A 23,007-nucleotide genomic window follows, 5' to 3' on the forward strand; every position below is an offset into this window, starting at 1 on the left:
ATACTTCTGGCTTGAACAGGTGCGTGTGAAACAAATAACACCAATCCAGTAGCCAGGGCGTCACGAGACTAACAACTTGCGACTTTACGCTCATTTCGTGGTAGCAGATCACAATTATTACTCTTATTCAATATAATGGATATAAGTTTTCAATAGTACATCTTATTAAATTTGACGTGTGTATAATCCATGAGAGGTAATGAAAATATACAATAAATAAAAAACAATTGTATAATGTTGATTTGTTTTGTAATTACTCTATTGCGTGTGGTTCGTAATGTAAGCACTGGTATTGTTTCCTGCAATGTAGGAGACAAATAATTAAATTCCGTCCCGGAATATTTTTATAGTAATCGGCGATTATATTTTTTTTTTTTCTATATAGGAGAGTGTTGAAATTTCCATCAATATTTTAAGTTACATGCAGGCCCGTACGCAGGATTTTTTTTGGGGGGTTCTGATTTTGAAAAAGTGGACTTTTTTTTTTATGTGGGGGGCAATTTTGTGAAAAGTGGACTTTTCCCCCAAATTTGGACCTTTTTGACCAAAAACCGTTAAAAAACTAATTTTTTGTTCGCTACGCTCGCAAATTCTGAAATTTTGGGACTTTTTGTATACTTTTGCAAATTTGGGGAGGTGCGGTCGCACCCCCGCACCCCCCTGCGTACGGACCTGGTTACATGTGCTCTCAATGATTTAAGACAAGAAATAATATTTTGCACAGTGTTGTTTTCTTACATTTCAAATCCCATAAAACCCACGTGACCCGATATTAGATATATCGATACACTCTTCTATTATTCCAGTTAATGATCTTACTTGCCCTGATAATAATATCAATAACACCCATGACAAAAGGCTGATTAAATAAAGTGTTTATCTGATTACCTACGCTGGTCCGCAAGGGACACACAATGTAGGTCCATGACAAATCCATGGTCCAAATATATATATATGTACAGGCCAACCTAGCAGGGCGTATAAAAAGTATCTTGTCCCTTACAGTTAAAGCCATAATGTACGATCTTATAATATGAAATTGGGTGGTTTTTTTTTCAAACCTGATTTTTTGCATATTTGTAATGTTTACACATGTCCCAACTTGCACCTAAATGAAATCGGCCAAATCTGTTGTCTTTGTAGGTCAATAGAGCAAAGTTCGACATATTATCATAATTTAAAAATTATGACAATATGTCCTCCCATAGAACTGCATGTTAAACGGCCAAAATAACCAGTGTGGTTTCTTTCACTTTACCTTGTTATTTCAACTTAAAATGGACATCAACCCTTCTCGTCAGTTATTACTAATATTATTTCAACATTGCGAATAAAGAATAACAAAATTAAAATTTGACGGAAATCGTACATTAAGGCTTTAAAAGCAAGAAAAATATAAAGAAATATAAAGAAGAAAAGAAGGCCATTTTCAACAATTAATTCAACAATTTGCTCTTAGGTCGTGGATCGGGAGATATAGAAAGAAACAGGAAATTCTTATTAATCCATTTTCTGAGGATGATCAGTGTCAAATTTTTGGCCATTTAGGGGTCAAAAAAGTGTCAACATTTTCATTTTGATAGTACAATTCAAATAAAGAATAGTTTGAATTATCTAGGATCATATTTTATTACCTATAGATAACCCCAAAATAGGTCATAGTCAATGAGAGTTGACAATTGATATGTTTTGTGATTCTTACGACAAGATGGATAATTTGAATGAAATCGGAGCCTCTTTAATCTTACTGTGGGGTTATTTCGGGGGCGGGGGGGGGGGAATTTTGAGAGCCATATACTCAAAATAACGCATGATAACTCATTTCTTTATTTATTAAGTCCAAATTAGTTGAGATACCTAGGTTACTAACTTTTACTAACAAATGCTTTGTGGAATCTGACATCTTTTATTGACATCTTGTCTAGTGTATGAGGTATCTTGTAAATTGAAAAGAAGGAGATTGGAATTCAAATTAGATGAGATATTTTGGTTACCAACATTTACTAACAAATGCTTTGTGATTTATTGAAATCCTGTAGGTATCTAATGAGTTGAAAAGAAGGAGGTTGGATGATTAATATTCATTGATATATCGTACGGGAGATCTGTCTCGTCACAAGCCCATACTAATTATCGGTGAAATATTTCATTTACGTACAGCTGTTGACACAATTTGATTGATTTGGCGCAATGATAAAACATTGATTAATTAAGTAACTAATTGCCAAACATTTTGTAATCGTATAAATAATTGTTCTATTAAAAAAGACCCATGGATTAATTGTACATACATTACTCTTGCATCTTGTATTTAATAAAAAAATTCTATTTTGAAACAAACAGGTATGCTGTTAATAAAAACAATTGAGTTCGCACTGTTGGTACATAAGCATACCACACATGATAAAGCACTGACAGAAAAGCGATGCATTTTAAGATCATTAGTTTATTATGTTGCAACTGCTCGGTAAGTTAGTGTGCCGTTGATGTAGAACAATATATACCAGACATACTGTCATAGTACATGTATAAATGTGATCTGCTACCACGAAATGAGCGTAAAGTCGCAAGTTGTTAGTCTCGAGAAGCCCTGGCTACTGGATTGGTGTTCTTTGTTTCACACGCACCTGTTCAAGCCAGAAGTATGTCTGTATGTCTTTTTTGAATAGGGGCACAATGGGCCATTCAAGAAGGACATACTGCTGGTGTGTACAGGTGCGCGGGAAACAAAGAACATCAACTCAGTCAACCAGGATGTCTCGAAACTTGCGACTTTACGCTCATTCCGTGGTAGCAGGTCACAAATGGAGAAACTTTGATGTTGACAAACTGTGTCAACATAAAACATTCACATCGAATATCTTCTTCTTAGTGGCGACCCAACCTAACTGAAGTGATTTAGGTATGCAATCATTTTGTGGCACGTTTGAACCGCCGTTTGTCAAAGAAATGTTAATACGATACTTGATCCGTATCCAGATTAAGTGCATAATATAAGACATGTTAATTCTTTACATGATATCGTAGTTCTACATCAACGTTGCCGTTGAAAGCAAGATTCGTCGCGTTTTGAGTATTATAAACGTCGGGATCAGACGGATATTAATTGGACCTGTGTACTAATTTAAATATAATTACCTGAATACATGCCGCCCATTAAATATGTTGCGTCATAATTAAACCATAAAACGTAAGTAATAAAACGTCAAACTATATGAGTAATCTATTCCAGTATTGATATCAGGCATTGATTGCTTTTCCTGGATTCTATATTTATGGTTTTTATAATAGGTTGATGGCATACGAGTATATTTTGCTTAAAATTAACCCAACATACAATGTAACAATTTCATCGTACTCTTTAGACTATGAGCATGAAAGGAACAATGCCTGTTTAGGGGACATATGTTTGAAGCTCGGGTTTGAAGTCTATAGACCACTTGACATCATTGTTTATCAACAAAGGCAAGGAACTGGCGGGTGGACTGGTCTATCGATATGCTTTTACTATATAAAATGTGGTGGGCGATTTAAAATGCACGTGCTCTGAGCAAACTAAGATGCGTACGCACACTGCAGGGCAAAGAACAATGAAAATTGCCATAATTCGCGCGCATACTGCCAGGTAATGACTTCGCATGTCACGTGGTCTATACCAGTGTCCAGTGATAACTTTTTGTAGGAACAAATCATGATATTCATATGAATTTGTCAACCATCTGTCTCGAAGTTTGATCTCTGGCTTCATCTCAGGGTATGATCGTATCAAATTGGTGGCCCCACAATTACCTCGAATGGCCAATCTGTAATACGTCGTTGGGCAGGAAAAACCTCCTCTGTTTCATTGGCCCCTGAACATGTTTAAAGCAAAAACCCCTATGTAACCTGTTGGCAGTTTTGTTTTAAACCTGTTCAGGGGCCAAAAGCACAAAGGTGGGTTTTCCTGCCCAACGATCAAATTAAAGCCGGGAGTTATGAAGACTAGGGCTTTTACGTTTAAAGGCTATAGCGTTAGGATCAGGGATAGGGTACTACGTGTTAGTAAGTGGTAAGAGTGTTATTTTGCACCTTTTGGTTAGTGTTTAGGGCGGGTGAGCCTGTATGGGGCTAGAGTTTAACTTCATATTCCTTGACAGCTTTAAAATCAGTTGTAACTTGTAAGTTAATGCCATCAAAGAACTGCGCGTTAGCACGCGACGGATAGCCATGGTTCTCTCGCACAACGACGGTTGCAACTTTGTAGGCTCCTATTTGGGGCAGTTTCGATTTTCTCCAAATTTAATCAAGTTGGGAATGCTATTATGCTTACAGCAAGCACTGCATCATAGATGATATTAAATTAATAATTGCCCAAGGAGCAAATATATGTAACATTGAAATATCTAAATTGTATAAGGAGTAAAGTTCAAAGATGCAGCTTCAATATTAATCTCTATACAAACAAAACAATTGATGTCTTCAAAGCAGCCCGCATTTATACAAGATACTATGAGCTACAAGTACAATTCCCTTGGTGTCACCATTGATGCTCCGTTTCAGGATAATTTATCATTATTTCATAGAAAAAACATAGCACAAGACAGCTAGTAGAGTTAGACATACTGCAGTCGATAATACTTCAATACCGCTTTGCTGAAAGCTTTCACTTGCATCTTTCGATTTAGAACCGGTTTTACCCTTCACAACACCCTTTCAATGAAGAGAATTGGTCAGACATTATTTTAATCGATCACAGGGAGATTTACTCAAAGCCAATACATTATGTCGCTTTGCTAAAATGATTATAGAAGCAGCGCCCGATTTAGAACCTATACATCTCCTAAAGAGTCCCCTGACGATCATTACCTGCGGAGTAATAATGGATTGTCAGGAGATATGAGAGAATAGCGAATAACATGAAAAGCTATGATTAAGACAATAACCTGTTGAAACATGAAGCTGTTGATATTGTTTCACTTGACGTAATGCTCTCCCGTGTTATATCAAGCGGTTAAGGCACAGCTGGGTCGGTCTCAAAACAATAATTTTATTCCCTAAATCATTCCCTACATGAAATGACATTTCTTATGAATGGACAAGTGGTCCAAAAACGTGTAAGGTTACATGTATAAGATGCAGTCTTACGCGAGTAAGGTTGCATCTTACACGCGTAAGATTGCATCTTATACGTGTAAGGTTGCATCTTATAGGTGTAAGAATGAAGCGGATTTCTTAAATTGACGAATCACAGAGTAAGAAATCACAAACAATCAATCATCTCACGCATAAAAAACTTCTACCAATAATATGTAAAGACGTTTTGAGATTTGTAACACTCACGGCTTCTTATAATAATTGTAAGATTTGGATTTTAGTGATGGACGATACGCGATATTATTGGCGGTGTACCGAGGATAAGGAGAGCTCGTCACCAATATAGTAAACGAGGCATTGTCTAAATTTAAAAAAACGCTGTCAGGAATTGTTCCGACTGTTGGTCCGCCATGGTCACAGCCCAATTGATCTCACTTTTTGGCTACTTTTCTCAGTTATCTGGAGTCAATTTTACTCAATATCAATTAAGTTCAAGAGGTGAAAGTAAAATGATCACGTTTGCCAAAACTACCGAGGTACAGATGGATATCGAGGCTCAGATTATTCGACGCTCGTCGTATGTACCAGTCAAAATAGAATACCGTTCATCCCTAATAGGCTATTCTTACGCGTATAAGAAACATTTCATTGGTCGAAGATGGATTACAGGTAAGATGATGGGTTGTTTGGGGTTCAAATATGGGTTCTTTATATATGATTTGCCCATTTAAGCATCCCGCTAGATTCTAAGACGTATAAGATGCGATCTTACACGTGTAAGATGCCATCTTACAGGTGTAAGGTTACACGTGTATAATCTTACACGTTTTTTGATCCACATGGCTATTCATAATTTCTGACCAATCCCTTCTGACCAGTTTCATGTCAATTATAACTAAAACATCCTTCCGGTGCAAAATCAAGCACAAACATTTCATGATGCATTTATGATAATCCATCTTTATTATCGTTAATATCATCAAAAATATTGTTCTGTTTTAAGCCAACAGGGGCACACACACGTTTCCAGCATCCATTAAAAAACATTCCATTCCAATAGTGTTTATATCTTAGTTTGAAGGAGAGTCAATAATCCTTTTCAATGGCTAATCAGATTAAAAAACAAATATTCTAAAAATATACTCTAATCAGCACTCATGCTAATTTTTCCAAGAAGATGAACTCTGGATATATTGACCTTGTTTTCATGTACTTTCAAAGGCAAATCTATACTAAATAAGCACTAATAACTCAATTATAGTGCACTTGAGTGTCACCTGGGATGTTTTGTCTTTTTGTGCCTTGAAATTGTAAAAATCCAGATTGTAGCTTAATGTGTTCAATGCATTAGAATTTGTTTGGTGAAGTCTTCGCTCCCAACTTCTTTTCCAGACATCTTTTTCGTCGATATTTGACGCATTTGCCAAACAATAGGTTGAAGAAAGCACTCCTAAAATCACTGTTAAATATAGTGTACACTATAGGGTTACACGCGCTGTTTACATACCCAATCCATGTAATAACAGCCTCCACTCGCTTACCAGGGTGCTGACATGACTTACAAAACGGCATTATGACATACATGAGGAAAAATGGAAGCCAGCAAATTGTGAATGCTCCCAGTATGATTCCAAGTGTTCTAGCAGCTCGACGCTCCTTTTTAAGATTGATTTTATATTGTTCCTTTCGTTTCTTCCTTACTGCAGTTTCCATTTCACTAGGAGCATCACTCACTTGATCTGGCATGATCACGTTTAAATACAACCCGTTGGAGCCTCCATTTTCCGTTCTTTGTATCGGAATCGGGAACCGATCTTTCTTTCCAGAATCTTGCTTGTCAGCTGAATATTTATCAATATCAAGTTGGTAAAGAGGCGTTTGCCTTCTTGCGCGTCTTCCGCGTACACGCACAGCCCTATAGATTCTTAAATACACAACACTCATTACAATAAAAGGGATGTAAAAAGAGGTAGAAGCTGATAAAATAATGTAAGCTCGCTGTTGGGATAAAATGCAGTTCTGATGCTGAGAGTTTGCCATTTCATCCCAGCCTAGCAGAGGAGGTACGGATATCAGGCCACTCAGAAACCACACGAATGCGATTATAAAACAAATTCGTTTCTTTGTCCTTTTAGGTGCATATCTAACTGGATCAGTTATCGCCCAATAGCGGTCTAAGGCAATAGCACAAAGGTTTAAAATCGACGCGGTGCATAAACATACATCTAATGTTCTCCAAATATCACATAAAAAGTTTCCATGAGCCCAATAGCCTCTGATATAATAAGAGGCACTTAATGGCATAACTATCACACCCACGGTTAAATCAGCAAATGCTAACGATACCAAGAAATAGTTTTGCACTTGGTGAAGTGATTTTAGTGTGTTATGTTTACATACGGCAAGAATTACAAGAACATTTCCAATTACTGTCACAATAGTCGCAATGATCATTAGTATTCCGGAAATCAATTCTTCAATATACGAAATGGGCATATCATCCGAGTTTCCAAAACTCAAATTCTGTGACATATTCATGATGATCAAAACACGGTTGCAATCGTCAGGACTATTGAACTTATTCAGTATCAACAATAGCTCTACTGTAACATTATCTGTTTTCACAATGTACAGAGCAGTATTAGCAGAACGCAGCCAATTTGTCCTCCCACCTTCGTAAACAAGTACTTTTCCTTTCTAGAGATGGTCATTCGTGTAATTGTAGTAATCCAACACACACATCAATATTTGAGGCCATCAATGTACAAGGAATACAAAACAAAGCCATCGGCGAAATTGAAAAATATGTTACTTTACAAGAGTTCATGCTATACAAGTAACGTCAGTGCAGTATGTATTTGGATGCTGCGTGATCTAATCAATTGAGAGTGCTATTTCTGCCAGGGTTGCCTGATAATGGGAAGTCGACATTACTGTTGAGTCTTGTTCTTCGTAGTCTGTTTACAAAGTAATCAAACCTGATGTCACGACTGTTTTCGTTTAATGTCACGATTGCTGTTGTAACCTCACAATTTTCGAATCTGCAAAACATAAAAGGAAGACAAATAAAAAGATCAAACACGCAAATGTATATATTGTTATATTCAAATTATTTTATATTAATTGATAAAGTTCATGAATAACGGTTGTAAGCAGTAACCATATTCTTTCTGTATTGATTGTCGAATCTTCCCAGGGAATAAAATAACAAGTGATGACGTAATACTCCCACAATATTCTAATATGAGATTCAATAGATGAAAACTATTCTGATTATCGCGGTACTTGATTAAGTGTAAAAGTGAGTAAAACAGGGCTAACGAAATTCTACACACTTTTTCTGTGTGAGCATATAGAGCAGATGACACCAACTGCGTCAGCTAGCAGATCTGTTTGCTATATCTTTAGACAGTCGACTTTCAACATAAAAGAGGATCTCAGATATAGCATGAATTCATGAATAAAACATTTCTTTGCATTAATCTCAGAATAATTGAATATCCAGAGCTAATTAAAGTTTCATAAGCCACGTAAATGTTATTACTTATAGCTTTTTTATTGATCAGGAACATATGAAGGTTTTATTTGAGGTGGGATTAATTAAAAGCTAGTAATGGTTAGATGTAGCTCAGATGTGTACCATCCAGGGTTAGAGAATTGATAATATTTTACTCTAAGAATAGCTTAGTATTAGTTTCACTGCGTAGGATTCTTTGCGTAAGCACGGTATTTGTAATGTAGGAGACGAATCCTTTTTCCTTATAGATTTCCGCCCTGGTATCCCGTATAATAAAATAATATAAGCGATATTATTGTTTTCGATCTCATTTTTCAGTAGAAGAGTGATGATAATATTTACATTGATATTTTATGCTCATATGGGTACTCACTCGAGATGTATTCGAGATGAGATGTCTGTGGTATATTTTCGGTGCTAGACTGAACAAAATGAGGAGTGAGGGGATGTAACAAAGACCAAAATAATGTTCTAAAAGAAGTAACCCAATGACGGATGAAATGGGTTGGCCATGTTGTCCGTATGCATGCCCATCGTCTCCTTATCCAAGTCTACCAGAATAACTTCTCTGCAGTAGGGGCCATTTGCTGAGGGGGAACGCAAGGGGGAGCCAACTGGGGGAATTTGACGAAAATGGGCTTAAAAAGACCAAAATAAAAGCCTAACGTTCTTGAATATAAGGGGGCCACCATCCGGGGGGGACAAGACTTTTCACAAGGGCAGCTGTTCAGTCCTAGGCCACCAGATTACCCACCTACCAGATGGAAAGACTAATTAAAACCAGGGCCGGATTTACCTTTTTGGGGGGCCTGGGCCAGGAAAAATTTGAGGCCCCAAAACTCATCACGAGGAAGAAATATGCACTCAAGTGGCTAATTTTGGCTTACAAATACATGAAATAGGGGCCAACTATTATAGAAGTACGACTTTTGCATTTTACCATATTTTGGTCCAAAACAAGGTGTTTTCGGGCTAAAAAATCATGCACATGGCAATTTTGGGGGCCCATCTGGCCCAATGGTAAATCCGGCCCTGATTACAACATGCAATAGGAATACCGCTACGGAATGCTGAGACTGAAATGGAGGGAGGACCACTCTATACTGTGGAAATTACTCAATTAGGTCAAGGGCACTCGTGCGAAATCTTGCTGAGTTGTTTTCTATTTCAAACCACGTAGTAAATGTACCGAATGGATAAATTATTCCAGATATCATTTTAATTTGCTTAACAAATTGTATTGACTTTTCCCCCACAGATTTATATTTATGCATTAACCATGCATGTTCGATTAGATATCATCACAACCATCAATAAATAAAATATATGATCGTACTTGCCCTAAATGCATAATATCAATAACGTCCTAGATGAAAAACTGATAAGGTTCAAGTAAGTACAAGTACCTGTTTCAAATTCTCAGAAAGAAACTGACACTGAACTAGCTAAAGATCTTTTCGGCAAACTTGTTTGAAATTCAATTGCGTGATATGACACCATTGATGCATTGACTAAGACCGTCTGGGTCTTAACAGCGGCAGAATTGCTTTAGTTCAATTATTATATAAAAAACCGACATAAATAAACCAGCTTGTTAATGTTCTATAAAAATTAATTAAAACGAAGAATATGTTTTCATTAATATTCATTAAATCAAACCAAAATTGAATACAACTTAATATGCATTTTTCATTTGAAGTAAATCCATTCTGAATAATTTCTATTGCTTAATTCATAATTTGGGACCTTGATATTATCACGTTCAACACGTTCCAATATTAACAGATGAAATCTATTACTGAGATATCTGATGGAGTGAAGAAGAGGAGACTGGGTGATTAACATTCATTAATGTATCGCAAAGGATGTCTGTCGCGCCATAAGCCCATACTAATTATCTGTGAAATATTTCATTTACACGCATCTGTTGACACAATTTGATGGATATGGTGTGTGGTAAAGCGTCCTATTTAAGTTACGAATTGCAAATTTGTTTGTAATCGTGTAACAATTGTTCTTTTTAAGTAAAGGAATAGTAGGAAATACATTGCACATGCATTGTGTATAACAAGGATATGGCGACATCAGGAATTATTTTGTTACATGTTGTGTGTTGTTAATAACAAAAATGTGATTGCGTGGTACTGTTAGGACATAAACATAGCACACACGATAAGCACTGACAGAATAAGGATCATGTTGCAACTGTTTGGTAAGTTCGCTCAGTGTACTGATGATGTAGAACACTATTTATGCCGGATATGCTGTCAGAATAATGAAACAAAGTCGAGACAAATTTAATGTTGACAAACTCTCTCAACATGAAACAAATCGTATAATTATTATCTATATAGTAGCCATTAGCGCCAATCCGACTTGAAAGGGGTGTGTGTGGGGGGTGGGGGGGGGGAACCGGCCAAAATTATTAACAAATGGCTAAAAAGAACAAACAATGGGTCATTTTGCCGAATGGTGAGGGAGGGGCACGTCTCCCTGTCCCCCTGGGATTGACGCCATCATAGTAGCGATTATATCTAAGCTGCTTGGGTCGCCGTTTGTTGTATGCCAAAGATATTTAAAACGTATCTAGATGAAGTGTAACCGGAATAACATAATAAGGTAGCGTTGAAAGCAAGGTCGCCCATTTTTTAGTATTATAAAAGTATAGATCAGAGAGAATATTGCGTGTACTGTGTCCTATATTCGCCGTAGAAGTAGTGAAGTGACATGATTAATTACCATAGCATAATATGAATGCATTGCCCTACACTAGACATACGCTGTAACTCTGCATCGCACTACTGATTATCAAAGAATAGGCATAAAGATCTGGGTCGTAATTCTATGGAAATTTCACATTATGGAAAGTCCATGTATGTTTCATTAGCACCTGTACGATTAGTGTCTTTGAAAAGAGTGGTATTGTAGCTTATTGTATTCAGTCTGTGATTACACACATACACAGACATGACAGGTGATGAGTGCAGCTTGCTTACATCACTACTTCCACGGCGAATAGTTTCAATTGAATTCACGGTTTGAATTCATGCTTCCTAATTCATCCTATAGTTAAACTATACAATTTAAGCCGTAAAAGAGATCAAATAATGTGATCGTTGGTAAAAAGGTTTTTCATCTTCATGCAATTCAAGACGTTGCATCTTAGATTTTAGAGCTTTTTTTCTTTCAAATGACCCAAAATCTCATTTCAAGTGATTTTTCACCTGAGAATGACGATTTGCACCACAATTTTGATATTGAGATAAAGGTGTACTTTATAATATTTTACATGAGCACATCTTAATCGCATCATTCAAGTTTCAATACTTTTGGGTTTATTTTTGTTTTGTTTGTTTGTTTTTGTTTGTTTGTTGTTTGTTGTTCATAACTGCTAAATAAATAAAGCAGTAATGAGGTGAGGAGGACAGACCATAAGAGACCAGTGATCGGAAAGTGGTCACCAATATGGCTACTTCAACCCATCCCAAGGTTTGAATATTGGCCTTATTCTTGTGTATGATCATGATGGCCTGTTAAATGTCAAAAAGGTGGCACTACAATTACCTAGTCTGGCCGAGTGTAACAGGTATCATTACAGGATACAATGCCTACGTAATTGTAGCTTTTAGGATAAGAGTTAAGGTATTACAACACTATATCAGTATAGTGTTGATTGAGACCTGTTGGTTAGGGTTATCCAACTTTAAATGTAAAATGATATCATGCTTGTTTACTATATCACATAAATATTTATGAGGTAACCGCAACATCTCATTGGTCAATTGCGGTATTTTTTACTACTCCCCCGCGTGCGAGCAAACACGCAGACGCGGGGAAATAGCAAAAACTACCCTAACCCTACTACCACACAGTATCGCTACACGCCGTGTCACCGTTCTTTTGACCATAGAGACCTACTTTTTAACCGGCGATTCTATGGATGCGGCTATATAGCATTACAAATACAACATGTTTATTTTCGGGAAGTAGTGAATACTACTGGCTCCTCGTTGCTGGCTGATTTTGACATGTATATATATAGGGAACAAGTTCAAAGATACAACTTCGATATTAATTTCTATATAAACAGAACAATTAATGTCTAAGTTCGAAGCAGCATGCATTTGAGATTGCTATAAGTTAAATTATAAAATTTTCTTGGCGTCACCGGTTAATGCACCATTTCAAGTAATTCCATATACTTTCATAGCAAAGGAGACATCGGCGTTGATTGCAGCAAGAGATAGACATAGCCTGCATCTACTCCTACTATCGTTTTGCTAAAAAGAAGCCGTATTAAGTACCGTTCCCTTTTTAAAAACATTAACTTTCCTCCCTCCAAACACGTATTTACCAGGCATACTCTTTGATAACTTTAGGGGTTAGATATTGCCCATAAACGCAATCTATTTTGCCGTCTACTAATAGATTCCACTCACACTGTTGGACACGATTTCTTCCCAAAAGTTCCAATCATTTTCATGAACATTATATAAACAGGAGAGAGGATTCTTTATCGTATAAGTCTATAGTTATCGGGTGATGGTCAGTTTCCCTTGCAGCTAGGATCACGAATCGCAAGCTGTGTTATATATTACAGACCTTCAGTAATGTTTACAATGGACAAACATACCTTTAGAAAAATAATTACTTGAATGCACTATGTAATTTGGTAACAATGGTTAAGTGTCTAACACAAATATGTACATTGAAAGAGAAAATACAAAACAATAGCACCCTCAGGGGTAAAAGTATTATTATGATTGTCAGCAATAGCCATGCATACATGTCCCGTAAAATACAAGCTGAGTTTGCTTTTTTTTTCAATGACCATATTTACCCATATTACTGCAATATGTTCAAAAAGTGGATAAATGACCATCTCCTGAACGACATAATAAAACGTTCAAATTACTCTTCGGCCTTGTCACACAATATCGCAATTAAGTGATCAACACACTTTGTACCCCACTTTAATGCCATTAATATCATTTAAGACTTGTTTCAACCAGTTGTAGCTGACATTTAAAAAAAAATCAATGATTAACTAGAGTTAGAATAGGAAGAACAAGGCTTACCTTCTCATTCGGCCGTCACGTATTTTCAAAAGCAGAATCAACAGCAGAATGATATTAAGATCACAGACTAGATGGATACTTGTCTCGTTTGCGTGTCACAGCTACTGATGATGATATGCCAGCGCCAAACGCGATGCCAAGAGCTATTTTACTAAAATGCAAAAGCGATGTTTGTTCAACAGTTAATATACAAATGACGAGTCTCCTTTTGCATTAGCTTGTCAATTGTGTTGTTACTGTCGATAGAACGGCGCTTTTCACATCTCATGGTCTGAATTCACATCCGGTTATGTAAATACACATATTGTACTCGTTGCTCTTATCTAAAGAGTGACCAATGAACGTGATTTTGTAGATGTCTATATGAATGTATTTTTACACCATCCCTTGCCAAACTAGCTCGCCTGTGTCATGTGTTGAGCGCTTAGATCACCGATATTGTGTGTTAAGTGCTGAAATGGTGCACTGCACTCTTTAATGTACTTAAAGCCATTAAAAAGCGTCATCTCCGCAACTTCGTAACTATATAATTTGGAATTAGAGGTACACGATAAAATGCCAGACTAAACAGTCCGCAGTGTATGACATTTCTTAGTAGGAGTAAAATATATAACATAAAATAAGTTGTAAAGTTTCAGAATGTTGATCACAGTATGTGCATTCAAATGTTAGTGGACCTGCTCATCGTAAACTGTAAAGCATAACGTTGTAGTTACAAGTGCAAAATAGTTGGCATGCTTAGTTGACATTTTCGTGCAATAACGCAGTAGCTTTTCACAACTGACGCTCGTTCAGTTTGAGAAAGTAATGCGTTAGAGCATGTCAACTGTACAGGGTGGTTCCAATAAAAAGGGGGAAAAAAGACAGTAAATTGTACCTGATTTCCAAATATATTCCAGCCATTCATTTACATATTAATTAGAAAAGCACAGACTTTTAAGCATGAGTGGGGGGAAATCTTCGAACAAGTCTCAAGAATAATTCATTATGCTAGTGATGCAAATCCACTTTGTCCAAAGGGCTATTTATATCAGCCATTTCTTTACAATCACCCATCAAAAAAAGCACAACGCAACTTACTCCTATTTAACACAATAACATATCTTCATGCAAGGTAACTGTGAAATGCTATTTTAAGATCAATTCGGTTATTTATCATTGTTGCAATAAATGGTATCTTATGTTACTCTTTCAAATGACTGCATGGTTGATATTATAGCGCGGGAATTTTAAACCAAAATGTTTAAGCATGCATAAGTGCATTTCATGGTTGATATTATAGCGCGGGAATTTTAAACCAAAATGTTTAAGCATGCATAAGTGCATTTCATGACTGTGTTTGATGAAAGTAACGGTGTGGTAGTGAAGAGGGTCTTTTAAAATTGTTTAGAAATACTTTGAAAAACGTATAGCTATCTTAATGTGTAACGACAGTTAACGTAGTTATAACCCACGGGCCTTCAGTTTGAGCGACTCACAATACGATGTGCCTCCAGCGGTTGCTAAGGAGAGGCCAATACGTAGTGCATTATGGGGGAAAGGTGTATAAGGTGTATATCCAAAGCCTGCGTAATACGAATACGATAAAGGAACTTATCGTCAGCCTCACTGATAGCCAGACTAGAGTCAAGTGACTCTCTCTAGGTGGAGTAAACTAGCACTGACTCTCAAAAGGAGTCACCTGATTGTCACAGGAGAGTCAGTTGACTCTACTTGTGGAGTCAATTGACTCTACATTCAGAGTCGTCGACGGAGTCAAGAAATTTATGACTCTTCAGGAGAGTCAGACTCTGGAATAGTTTGGATGTTGACACAATGGAATGTATATTCTCCCATTCCTAAGGGATAGTGGTCCAGCCTAAATTTGTCCATCTGACGATCGCCTATATGGCGTGAAATTCAAAGTAAAGTATCCTATTCCGGTTGGTATATACTTTGAATTTTTATCTTGAAGTACACCAATTATTATGTGCTATTTCCGAACCCTGTAATAGAGTCAGGGTGACTCTATAAATGGAGTCTGGGTTACTCTAGAAGCAGAGTCCAGCCACTACGCGACTCTGTCTAAAATGACTCCATGTTGGGAGTCAAATGACTCATGTGTAGAGTCATCAACGGTGACTCTTCCGCGGAGTCAAGAAATTTATGACTCTTCCAGGGAGTCAGATGACTCCCAATATGGAGTCATTTTAGACATAGAGTCACAGAGTGGCTGGACTCTGCTTTTAGAGTCACCCTGACTCCAGTTAGGCTTTCAGTGCTGCTACGCTAATTGCATAAGTCATTTTTTGTGATTTTGAGAACAAAGTACAAAACATGGTTTATGCTTGCATTTAAACATATTTAATCACCAATGTTTGCACAAGAACAAATGATAACGATACAAATTAAAGGGAATAATCTGAAATAATTAGGGTGATTATGTAACTGATGCATGCTTGAACCACATTTTGTTCTTTGTTTTCAAAATTACAAAAAATGACTTAGGCAATTAGCGTAGCAGGCTGACGTTATGTTAGTGTGTGTTTAAATGTCAATATAATGATGTTATACGAATGCACATTCAAACAGCAATTTGCCATTATAGTAGATCCCCTCTCTTTTGTCTATACTTAAATGACATGTAAATAAATTTTGTTTAAAAATAATTTTGGAAATTAGGTAAAAATCACTGTCAAATGTGTGTCTTCTTTTTTACCCACCTTGTATGCATAGTGATCAGAGGATGTGCATGCGTTATCCGAGTTGTGGAGGAAATAACCTTGTGATACGTGAGGATATCATATTTGGTTGGCGTTTATGACGATAGCATCATAGACGGAAACTTAATGGATTTTTAATGTATAGAACTGTCTAAACTAAATACTCAACGAAAGAAACTGACTTTTGAGTTAAAACAGTAAAATTCCACTTTTTCATTTAAAATAAAGAATTGAAGATATCCCCTTCCAAAGCTCACAAGGAGTAGAACATTTTCAGGCCTGAACATTTTAAGAATACCCCAGGTTTTGTGATACGAGGCAGAAAGTAAATTAAAAATTATATTCTTGGAGGGCGTAATACCTAAATAGCAATGCAACAGGCTTTTTTGAATCCAACAGCAAATTCGCTCCACGCATGCATGTATACATAAGATTTTGTGCAGAGAATACAGAATACATGACATGACAGCATAAATAGTTCTACAAATTTGAAAGGAAAACAATCTGACTATAAAGTTAAAACTATGAAATTTCGTTAAAAATAAAGATTTGAAGATATCTTCTTCCAATGCTAACAAGGATCAGTAGAGACATTTTTAATATTTGAAAAATGCTGCAGCTTTTGTGGTACGAGTAAATAAAAAGCGAATTCTTGGAAGGTGTAATGCCTAAATTGCAACTGCAATTATGATTGAGTCCCATATCAAATTCGCTCCACACATGCATACATCAAAGCTTGAATAAACAAACAAACAAAAAACATGCCTAATGATAAAAACAAAAACATGACTAGCGTGATCCGAAGTGGTCTTGTTCCGAGCGATTTTGTTTATTCCGAAAGCTCATTGTCCGAGAATGTTTTTCTGTAGTTCATTCGGAATCAAAAAAACCTTCTTGGACAAAAATAACCATTCGTAATAAAATATTTATACATGTACTGTATAGTTTTTATGTTTTGCCAGCCCATTTCGCATACCAAATGATCATGATACAAATTAGAATGTAGTTGTCGATTCAGATGACGATACATAAAACCCACACCTCCGTTCCCGCCATTTTCAAGTAGACATATTATGTGCCCGGAGACAGCTTTTACATTCCTTTATATCCTGCATGATATTCATTGCCGTGGTAACAGACTTCAACTGTTGAATAATTCACTTTTCAATATTATTTTTAGTGCTATCTTGAAGTATCGTCTGGCTTTCATAATAATACTCTTAATCTTGTCAACACAATAAACCCACCTGTGCCGTCACGTAACAGTCTTTTTGTTTGTTTATTTTTGGTTAACCGACAAAAACAGTGAGGAAAAAACCAATCGGTGCTGTTTATGGGCTTGGTAGATTTATGATGATATCGATAATGTTGCTGCTGCTGCTGCTGCTACTGCTACTACTGCTACTACTACTACTACTAGTGATAGTAGTATACTACTACTACTACTACTACTACTACTCCGGGCTACTACTACTACTACTACTACTACTACTCCGGGCTACTACTACTACTACTACTACTACTACTACTACTACTACTACTACTACTACTACTAATACTACTACTACTACTAATAATAATAATAATAATAATAATAATAATAATAATAATAATAATAATAATAATCACGTTTTTGGACATGTGCGTGAGAAATAACAATAAAGTTTCTATAAAATCAAATCATCGGTAAATGTCAATAAAATAATCTGAAACCATGGTTACTAATTTGCCGAATTTGTGCGCTGTTTTAACGTGTTATGTATCCTCCAATCGAATCTAATTTAAATTGAAACTCCGAAGAAATAGAATCTAGCAAAACGGCTTTAAGGGGGTACTAGACCCCTGTGGTAAATTTGTGGCTATTTTTGCATTTTTCTCAAAAATTAATAACACACTGGTAACAAAAGTTATGTATATTATTGGGGCAAGGGATCCAATTACTACGCTGAAATGTCAGTGACTCAAACAAGCGGTTCAGTATATATGATAGGAAATGAGGTACATCCTAGCGGTACCTTATTTCTTATCATAAATAACGAACCGCTTGTCTTTGGTCACTAAAATTCCAGTGTAGTAATTGGATTTCGTGCCCCTATATTATACGTAACTTTTGTTACCAGTGTGTTATTAGTTTTTGAGAAAAATGCAAAAATAGACAAACATTTATCGAGGGGTGTAGTACCCCCTTAAAATCGTGTCACATCTGTTGAAAAAATATTTTTTCGGAAAATTCCAAAAGAAAATGAAGATATTTAACTAACATGTCAATGTTATGGGTTGCCAGTCTGCCAGTCTTGCCACTAGTGGTGAAACGTTACTAAAATTTAAGTTAAACATCTTATTTTTTCAAAAAGTATAAAATATTAGTTGAAATTAACATTTCAAATGAATTTGTTCATGTTATTGTAACCACCACCCACCCCACCCAAAAAAAACGGGGTTTTTTTCTTTATATTCATTTTATCATTTTATGTCATCTTAATAAAATTATAGTTTTCATATCAAAATATACAAAACAAATTATTAATATTTATATATATGTTCAATCTTTGAAAGTTTTCAAACTATATATCTTACAAGAATACAGCAATTCGTAACCGCAAATTCCCCTAGCCGTCGCGTTGTACGCGAAATTAGAAGGGAAAACTAAACAAACGAATGTGTTCCAGAAAACATTACCGGGTGAATTAATTTGGACAAAACTGAGAAAAGTATTGATGGATAATATTTAGCCATTAAACGTTGATGTTAAAGAATTTAATACGTAATGTTTAGCGTCTAAACATGTTTACAAACCTAAGGCAAGAATGTGTTCAAAGGCTTAACACAGTTTTTGAGTGTTCTTTAGATAACAATGGATGAACTGACAACATTCTACAGCAGACTAAGCTTAGGGCCTATTTTTCTTCATGCTTCACTTTTTGGTGACAGCGTACTGTTGTGATTACATAGCTTACTGTCAGCTTAGCACATTCTTACTATATTTATTCTGGCTGAAGTTTGATGTAGTTGCCAAATGAATGAATAATTCAAAAACTATATGAGAAGTCTTCATAACAACGTTTTCAGAATATTGCTAATGCTAGTATTAAAAAAGGATAGTCAAATATAAATGTTGGCAGCAGTAGAAAGCCTGTTATTCTTTCATTGTCCTTGTGAAATATTAGAATTGAGAGAAGACTTCCGTGCATTTTGTAAGCCAAAAGGAGTCATACGTCGGTAAAAACGGGGTGAACTCACTTACTATTAGTGATATCTTATAGAGCCTTCAAATTACATTCTTGATTTTCATATCAAAAAGTTTTGAAACATCGGCCCCAAGGTCCATTTATGTGGAGGTAGACAGAAATATTAATGTATGTATTGTTGTTATCTACAGCAGACAGCAAAATAAAACCAATGCTATCTAGAGAGGAAAGCACAATCAATTGCATTGTTATCTACCATGTATACAGTAGACAGCAAAATAATTGAACTGCTATCTCCAGTAGAGAGGAAAATAAATGCATTGCTATCTACAGTAGATAGCCAAATAAATACATTGCTACAGAGTAGATAACAAAATAAATGCTTTGCTAGACAGCAAAATAATTGCTATTGCAACGCTTGATGCAAGCCGTCAGCGCATCGAGTAAAACAAGCAATCATGGGACGAACAAAGACCAATATGCCGATTGGCAGTTTTTACTGAGTACCTCCTTAAGTGCAAATAGGCTGCAGAACCGGATGAACAGATGATTTACGGAAAAGTATGCTAATTTATAAAAGACCGAAGTGCATCAGAGGCATCAATAGGACCAATAGGACGGAAGCCACTGGTAGTTTTATTTGGGATGACATTTGAAACCGCGGTTGTTATTAATATAAAGTTAAGATTAGTGTCTCCAACTATTTCTTTCAAGGGAAATATGAAACTACCTTACAACCCCTGATCAAAGAAACTCAAGTCACGATTTTAAGAGTGTTATGCTCCTCATCCTCTGGGGCATCTTGGATCGTGATTGCATTACAAGCTCGTGAAGCAATTATCTCAAGTGTCAAGTAGAACAACGAAATGGAAAAGGGTTAACGTTAATGCAACAATGTTAATGCAACGATAAAACATGTGGATGTCTAGAGAAACAGATGTCAAGTGTTTTTACAATGAAACTTAATACGCTGTCGTGATGAGTTATATTTATATTTTGCTGTCTACTACTTCATGTCATATTCATCTCCAAGATTTCTTTTTGGTTTTCTTTTTCAAACTTTGGTGGAAGTAATCCACAACCACTGTTTAAAACTGTGTCACCTTTTTGTTCCATGTGTTTTACACTTTCGTGGAGCGTTATTTTTATATTTTGCGGTCTTCTTCTTCATATCAAATTCATATCCAAGACTCCTTGGAGTTTTCTTTTTCAAACTTTGACGGAAGTAATCCACAGCGGTTTAAAGTTTTATGATTGTTCTGTTACAACAGCTGTAAACTCGTTCGAACTACTCTTTCAGACTTTTTTGGAATGACGATGCTGGATAGATTAAAGATTCAAACAAATCCAAATCATTAAAAAAGAAGGTTATCGGGCCTTTATGAATGCTTTGCTATGATTAGGTTGCTACAAACGTTTCTATAGCATGCCACGACGGGCAGGTATACAAAGAGTCACCAACCGGACCATGTTGAAAAAGAAGGGGACATTAGTAGCTATTAGTCATTACGGTCATTGGCACGAGCAACGATGTGTTCCTAATGAAGTAACATTGTGCCGGTGTAAAAAATGCACCCCTCCCGTACCGTGTACACCCTCGTCATTCCTCAATGACCCTGTCAGGTACCAGCTAGCTACTTTTTGGCCATCGAACTTTGCCTGTTTTTGTACCTACATTGGTTATACTTCTGTGGGCTCTGAAATTGGCAATTTATTGGCATCGAACTTTGCCTGTTTTTGTACCTACATTGGTTGTTTGGTTTACCGAGTCTGTTTATGTGCACAGTGATATTTACATCATTGATCCTTATTGTTTTTGCAGGTTTAGCACTTTTGTGAGCCTTGGAACTGGTAATTTTTGGCTATCGAACTTTACCTACTTCCTATGCCTACATTTGCTGGTTTTGCCCCCCTCCCCCTTGCATATTGTCTAGTCTGTATTTTACTTGTTTCCCCACATCAAGTTGGTGTACCTTGCTCGTTCTCTTTCCTGTTGTTCATATTCAAGGTATCCTCTTGTATCATTTATTGATCATTGATGTGTTTTGTGTCCTTGTCCGTTGGATTCACACCAGCTAGCGCTTTTATCTTATTTAGTATTTGATGAAGAGTGACAAAACTTGCTTACAAGAACAGGGCAGATCAATCTTGGTGAATACTGCTATTATATTCAACTTTTAACGATAGGCCCTAATGTTCTTTTAAATAAAGACCGATGATAAAGTATTGTACAGATGGGCCGCAGGTTAAGTTAAATCAGACATTTCACCTGCATGTCCGTCTCTAGAAAAGTTATAGTCGTTTTTATGATATATCTGGTTATAGTTTAACATATGCCTCTGTCATTCAGGCAGGTGATATACGTCCGCCCCGCCCGACGCAAAAGATATCCCGATATGTTCCGCCGTGCATTCATGTCGCGTATTTATTAAGAAGCAATACAATTTTAAACTTAATAGTATGTTTGCTGTCTAAAGTTGACAACAATGTAATTATTTTGCTGGTTACTGTAGAGAGCAATGCATTTATTTCGCTGACTACTGCAGATAACAATGCATTATTTAGTGCTGATTAATGTATATTGCAATACATTTATTCTGCTGTCTACTATAGATAGCAATGCAGGTATTTTGTATTGAATTTGTTGGCAACTGTAGATATCAATACATTAATTTCGTTGTCTACTGAAGATAGCAATGCATTCATTTTGCAGACTACGTTAACAATGCATTTATTTTGCAGACTATGTTAACAATGCATTTATTTTGCAGACTACGTTAACAATGCATTTATTTTGCAGACTACGTTAACAATGCATTTATTTTGCAGACTACGTTAACAATGCATTTATTTTGCAGACTACGTTAACAATGCATTTATTTTGCTGGCTACTGAAGAGAGCAATGCTTCCTTACTGTCCGTTAGTAGATAACAATATAATTATTGTACTGTCTACTGTAGATAACAATGCATTCATTTTGCTTGCTCTCTATTGCAGATAGCAATGTATTTATGTTGTTGCCTACTGTAGACAACAATTCAATTATTGTACTCTCTAATATAGACAGCAATTCATTTATTTTGCTGACTACTATAAATAACAATGCGGCTATACGCATTATGTTACAGCCTACTGTAGGTAGATAAGATAGCAATGCATCTGCTGTAAATAATAATATATGAACTTACAACATTGTAATCCAGATTCGGCTAAGGGCCCATCTTAGTTCTAACCGCACCTTCTGGTGACAATGCACTTTTGTGCTTTCAGAGCCCCCTATCAGCTCAGCAGCAGTCCTAATTCTATTTGCTTTTGTTGTATTTGCAAAAATGCTTAAATATGGTTAAAATACATAGTTGTTTTTACATTTTGCCTGACACAAACAAATTTCTACTCACTACAATATTTCGACTTTCACATAGAAGGACTACAAGGATATTGGATACAT

The 23,007-nt window shown here is 36.2% G+C and overlaps 1 protein-coding gene across 1 annotated transcript; it reads right to left on the bottom strand.

The window, feature by feature from the left end:
* Window positions 1–6,038: 6,038 nt before the first annotated feature.
* On the bottom strand, window positions 6,039–14,214 carry LOC140147959 (probable G-protein coupled receptor No18). Its single transcript, XM_072169752.1, has 2 exons — window positions 13,669–14,214; window positions 6,039–8,114 (listed from the first exon to the last, which is right to left on the bottom strand). Exon 2 carries the CDS (start codon window positions 7,609–7,611, stop codon window positions 6,421–6,423), a length of 1,191 nt encoding a protein of 396 aa, XP_072025853.1. The 5' UTR covers window positions 7,612–8,114; window positions 13,669–14,214; the 3' UTR covers window positions 6,039–6,420.
* Window positions 14,215–23,007: the final 8,793 nt, after the last annotated feature.

The sequence above is a fragment of the Amphiura filiformis genome, chromosome 3 (genome assembly GCF_039555335.1).
Source record: "Amphiura filiformis chromosome 3, Afil_fr2py, whole genome shotgun sequence".
In the NCBI taxonomy this organism is placed as follows: Eukaryota; Metazoa; Echinodermata; class Ophiuroidea; order Amphilepidida; family Amphiuridae; genus Amphiura; species Amphiura filiformis.

What these genes read in the sequence shown, in the direction of transcription:
- LOC140147959 (XM_072169752.1), bottom strand. Translation starts at nt 7,611, where the DNA reads ATGAATATGTCACAGAATTTGAGTTTTGGAAACTCGGATGATATGCCC.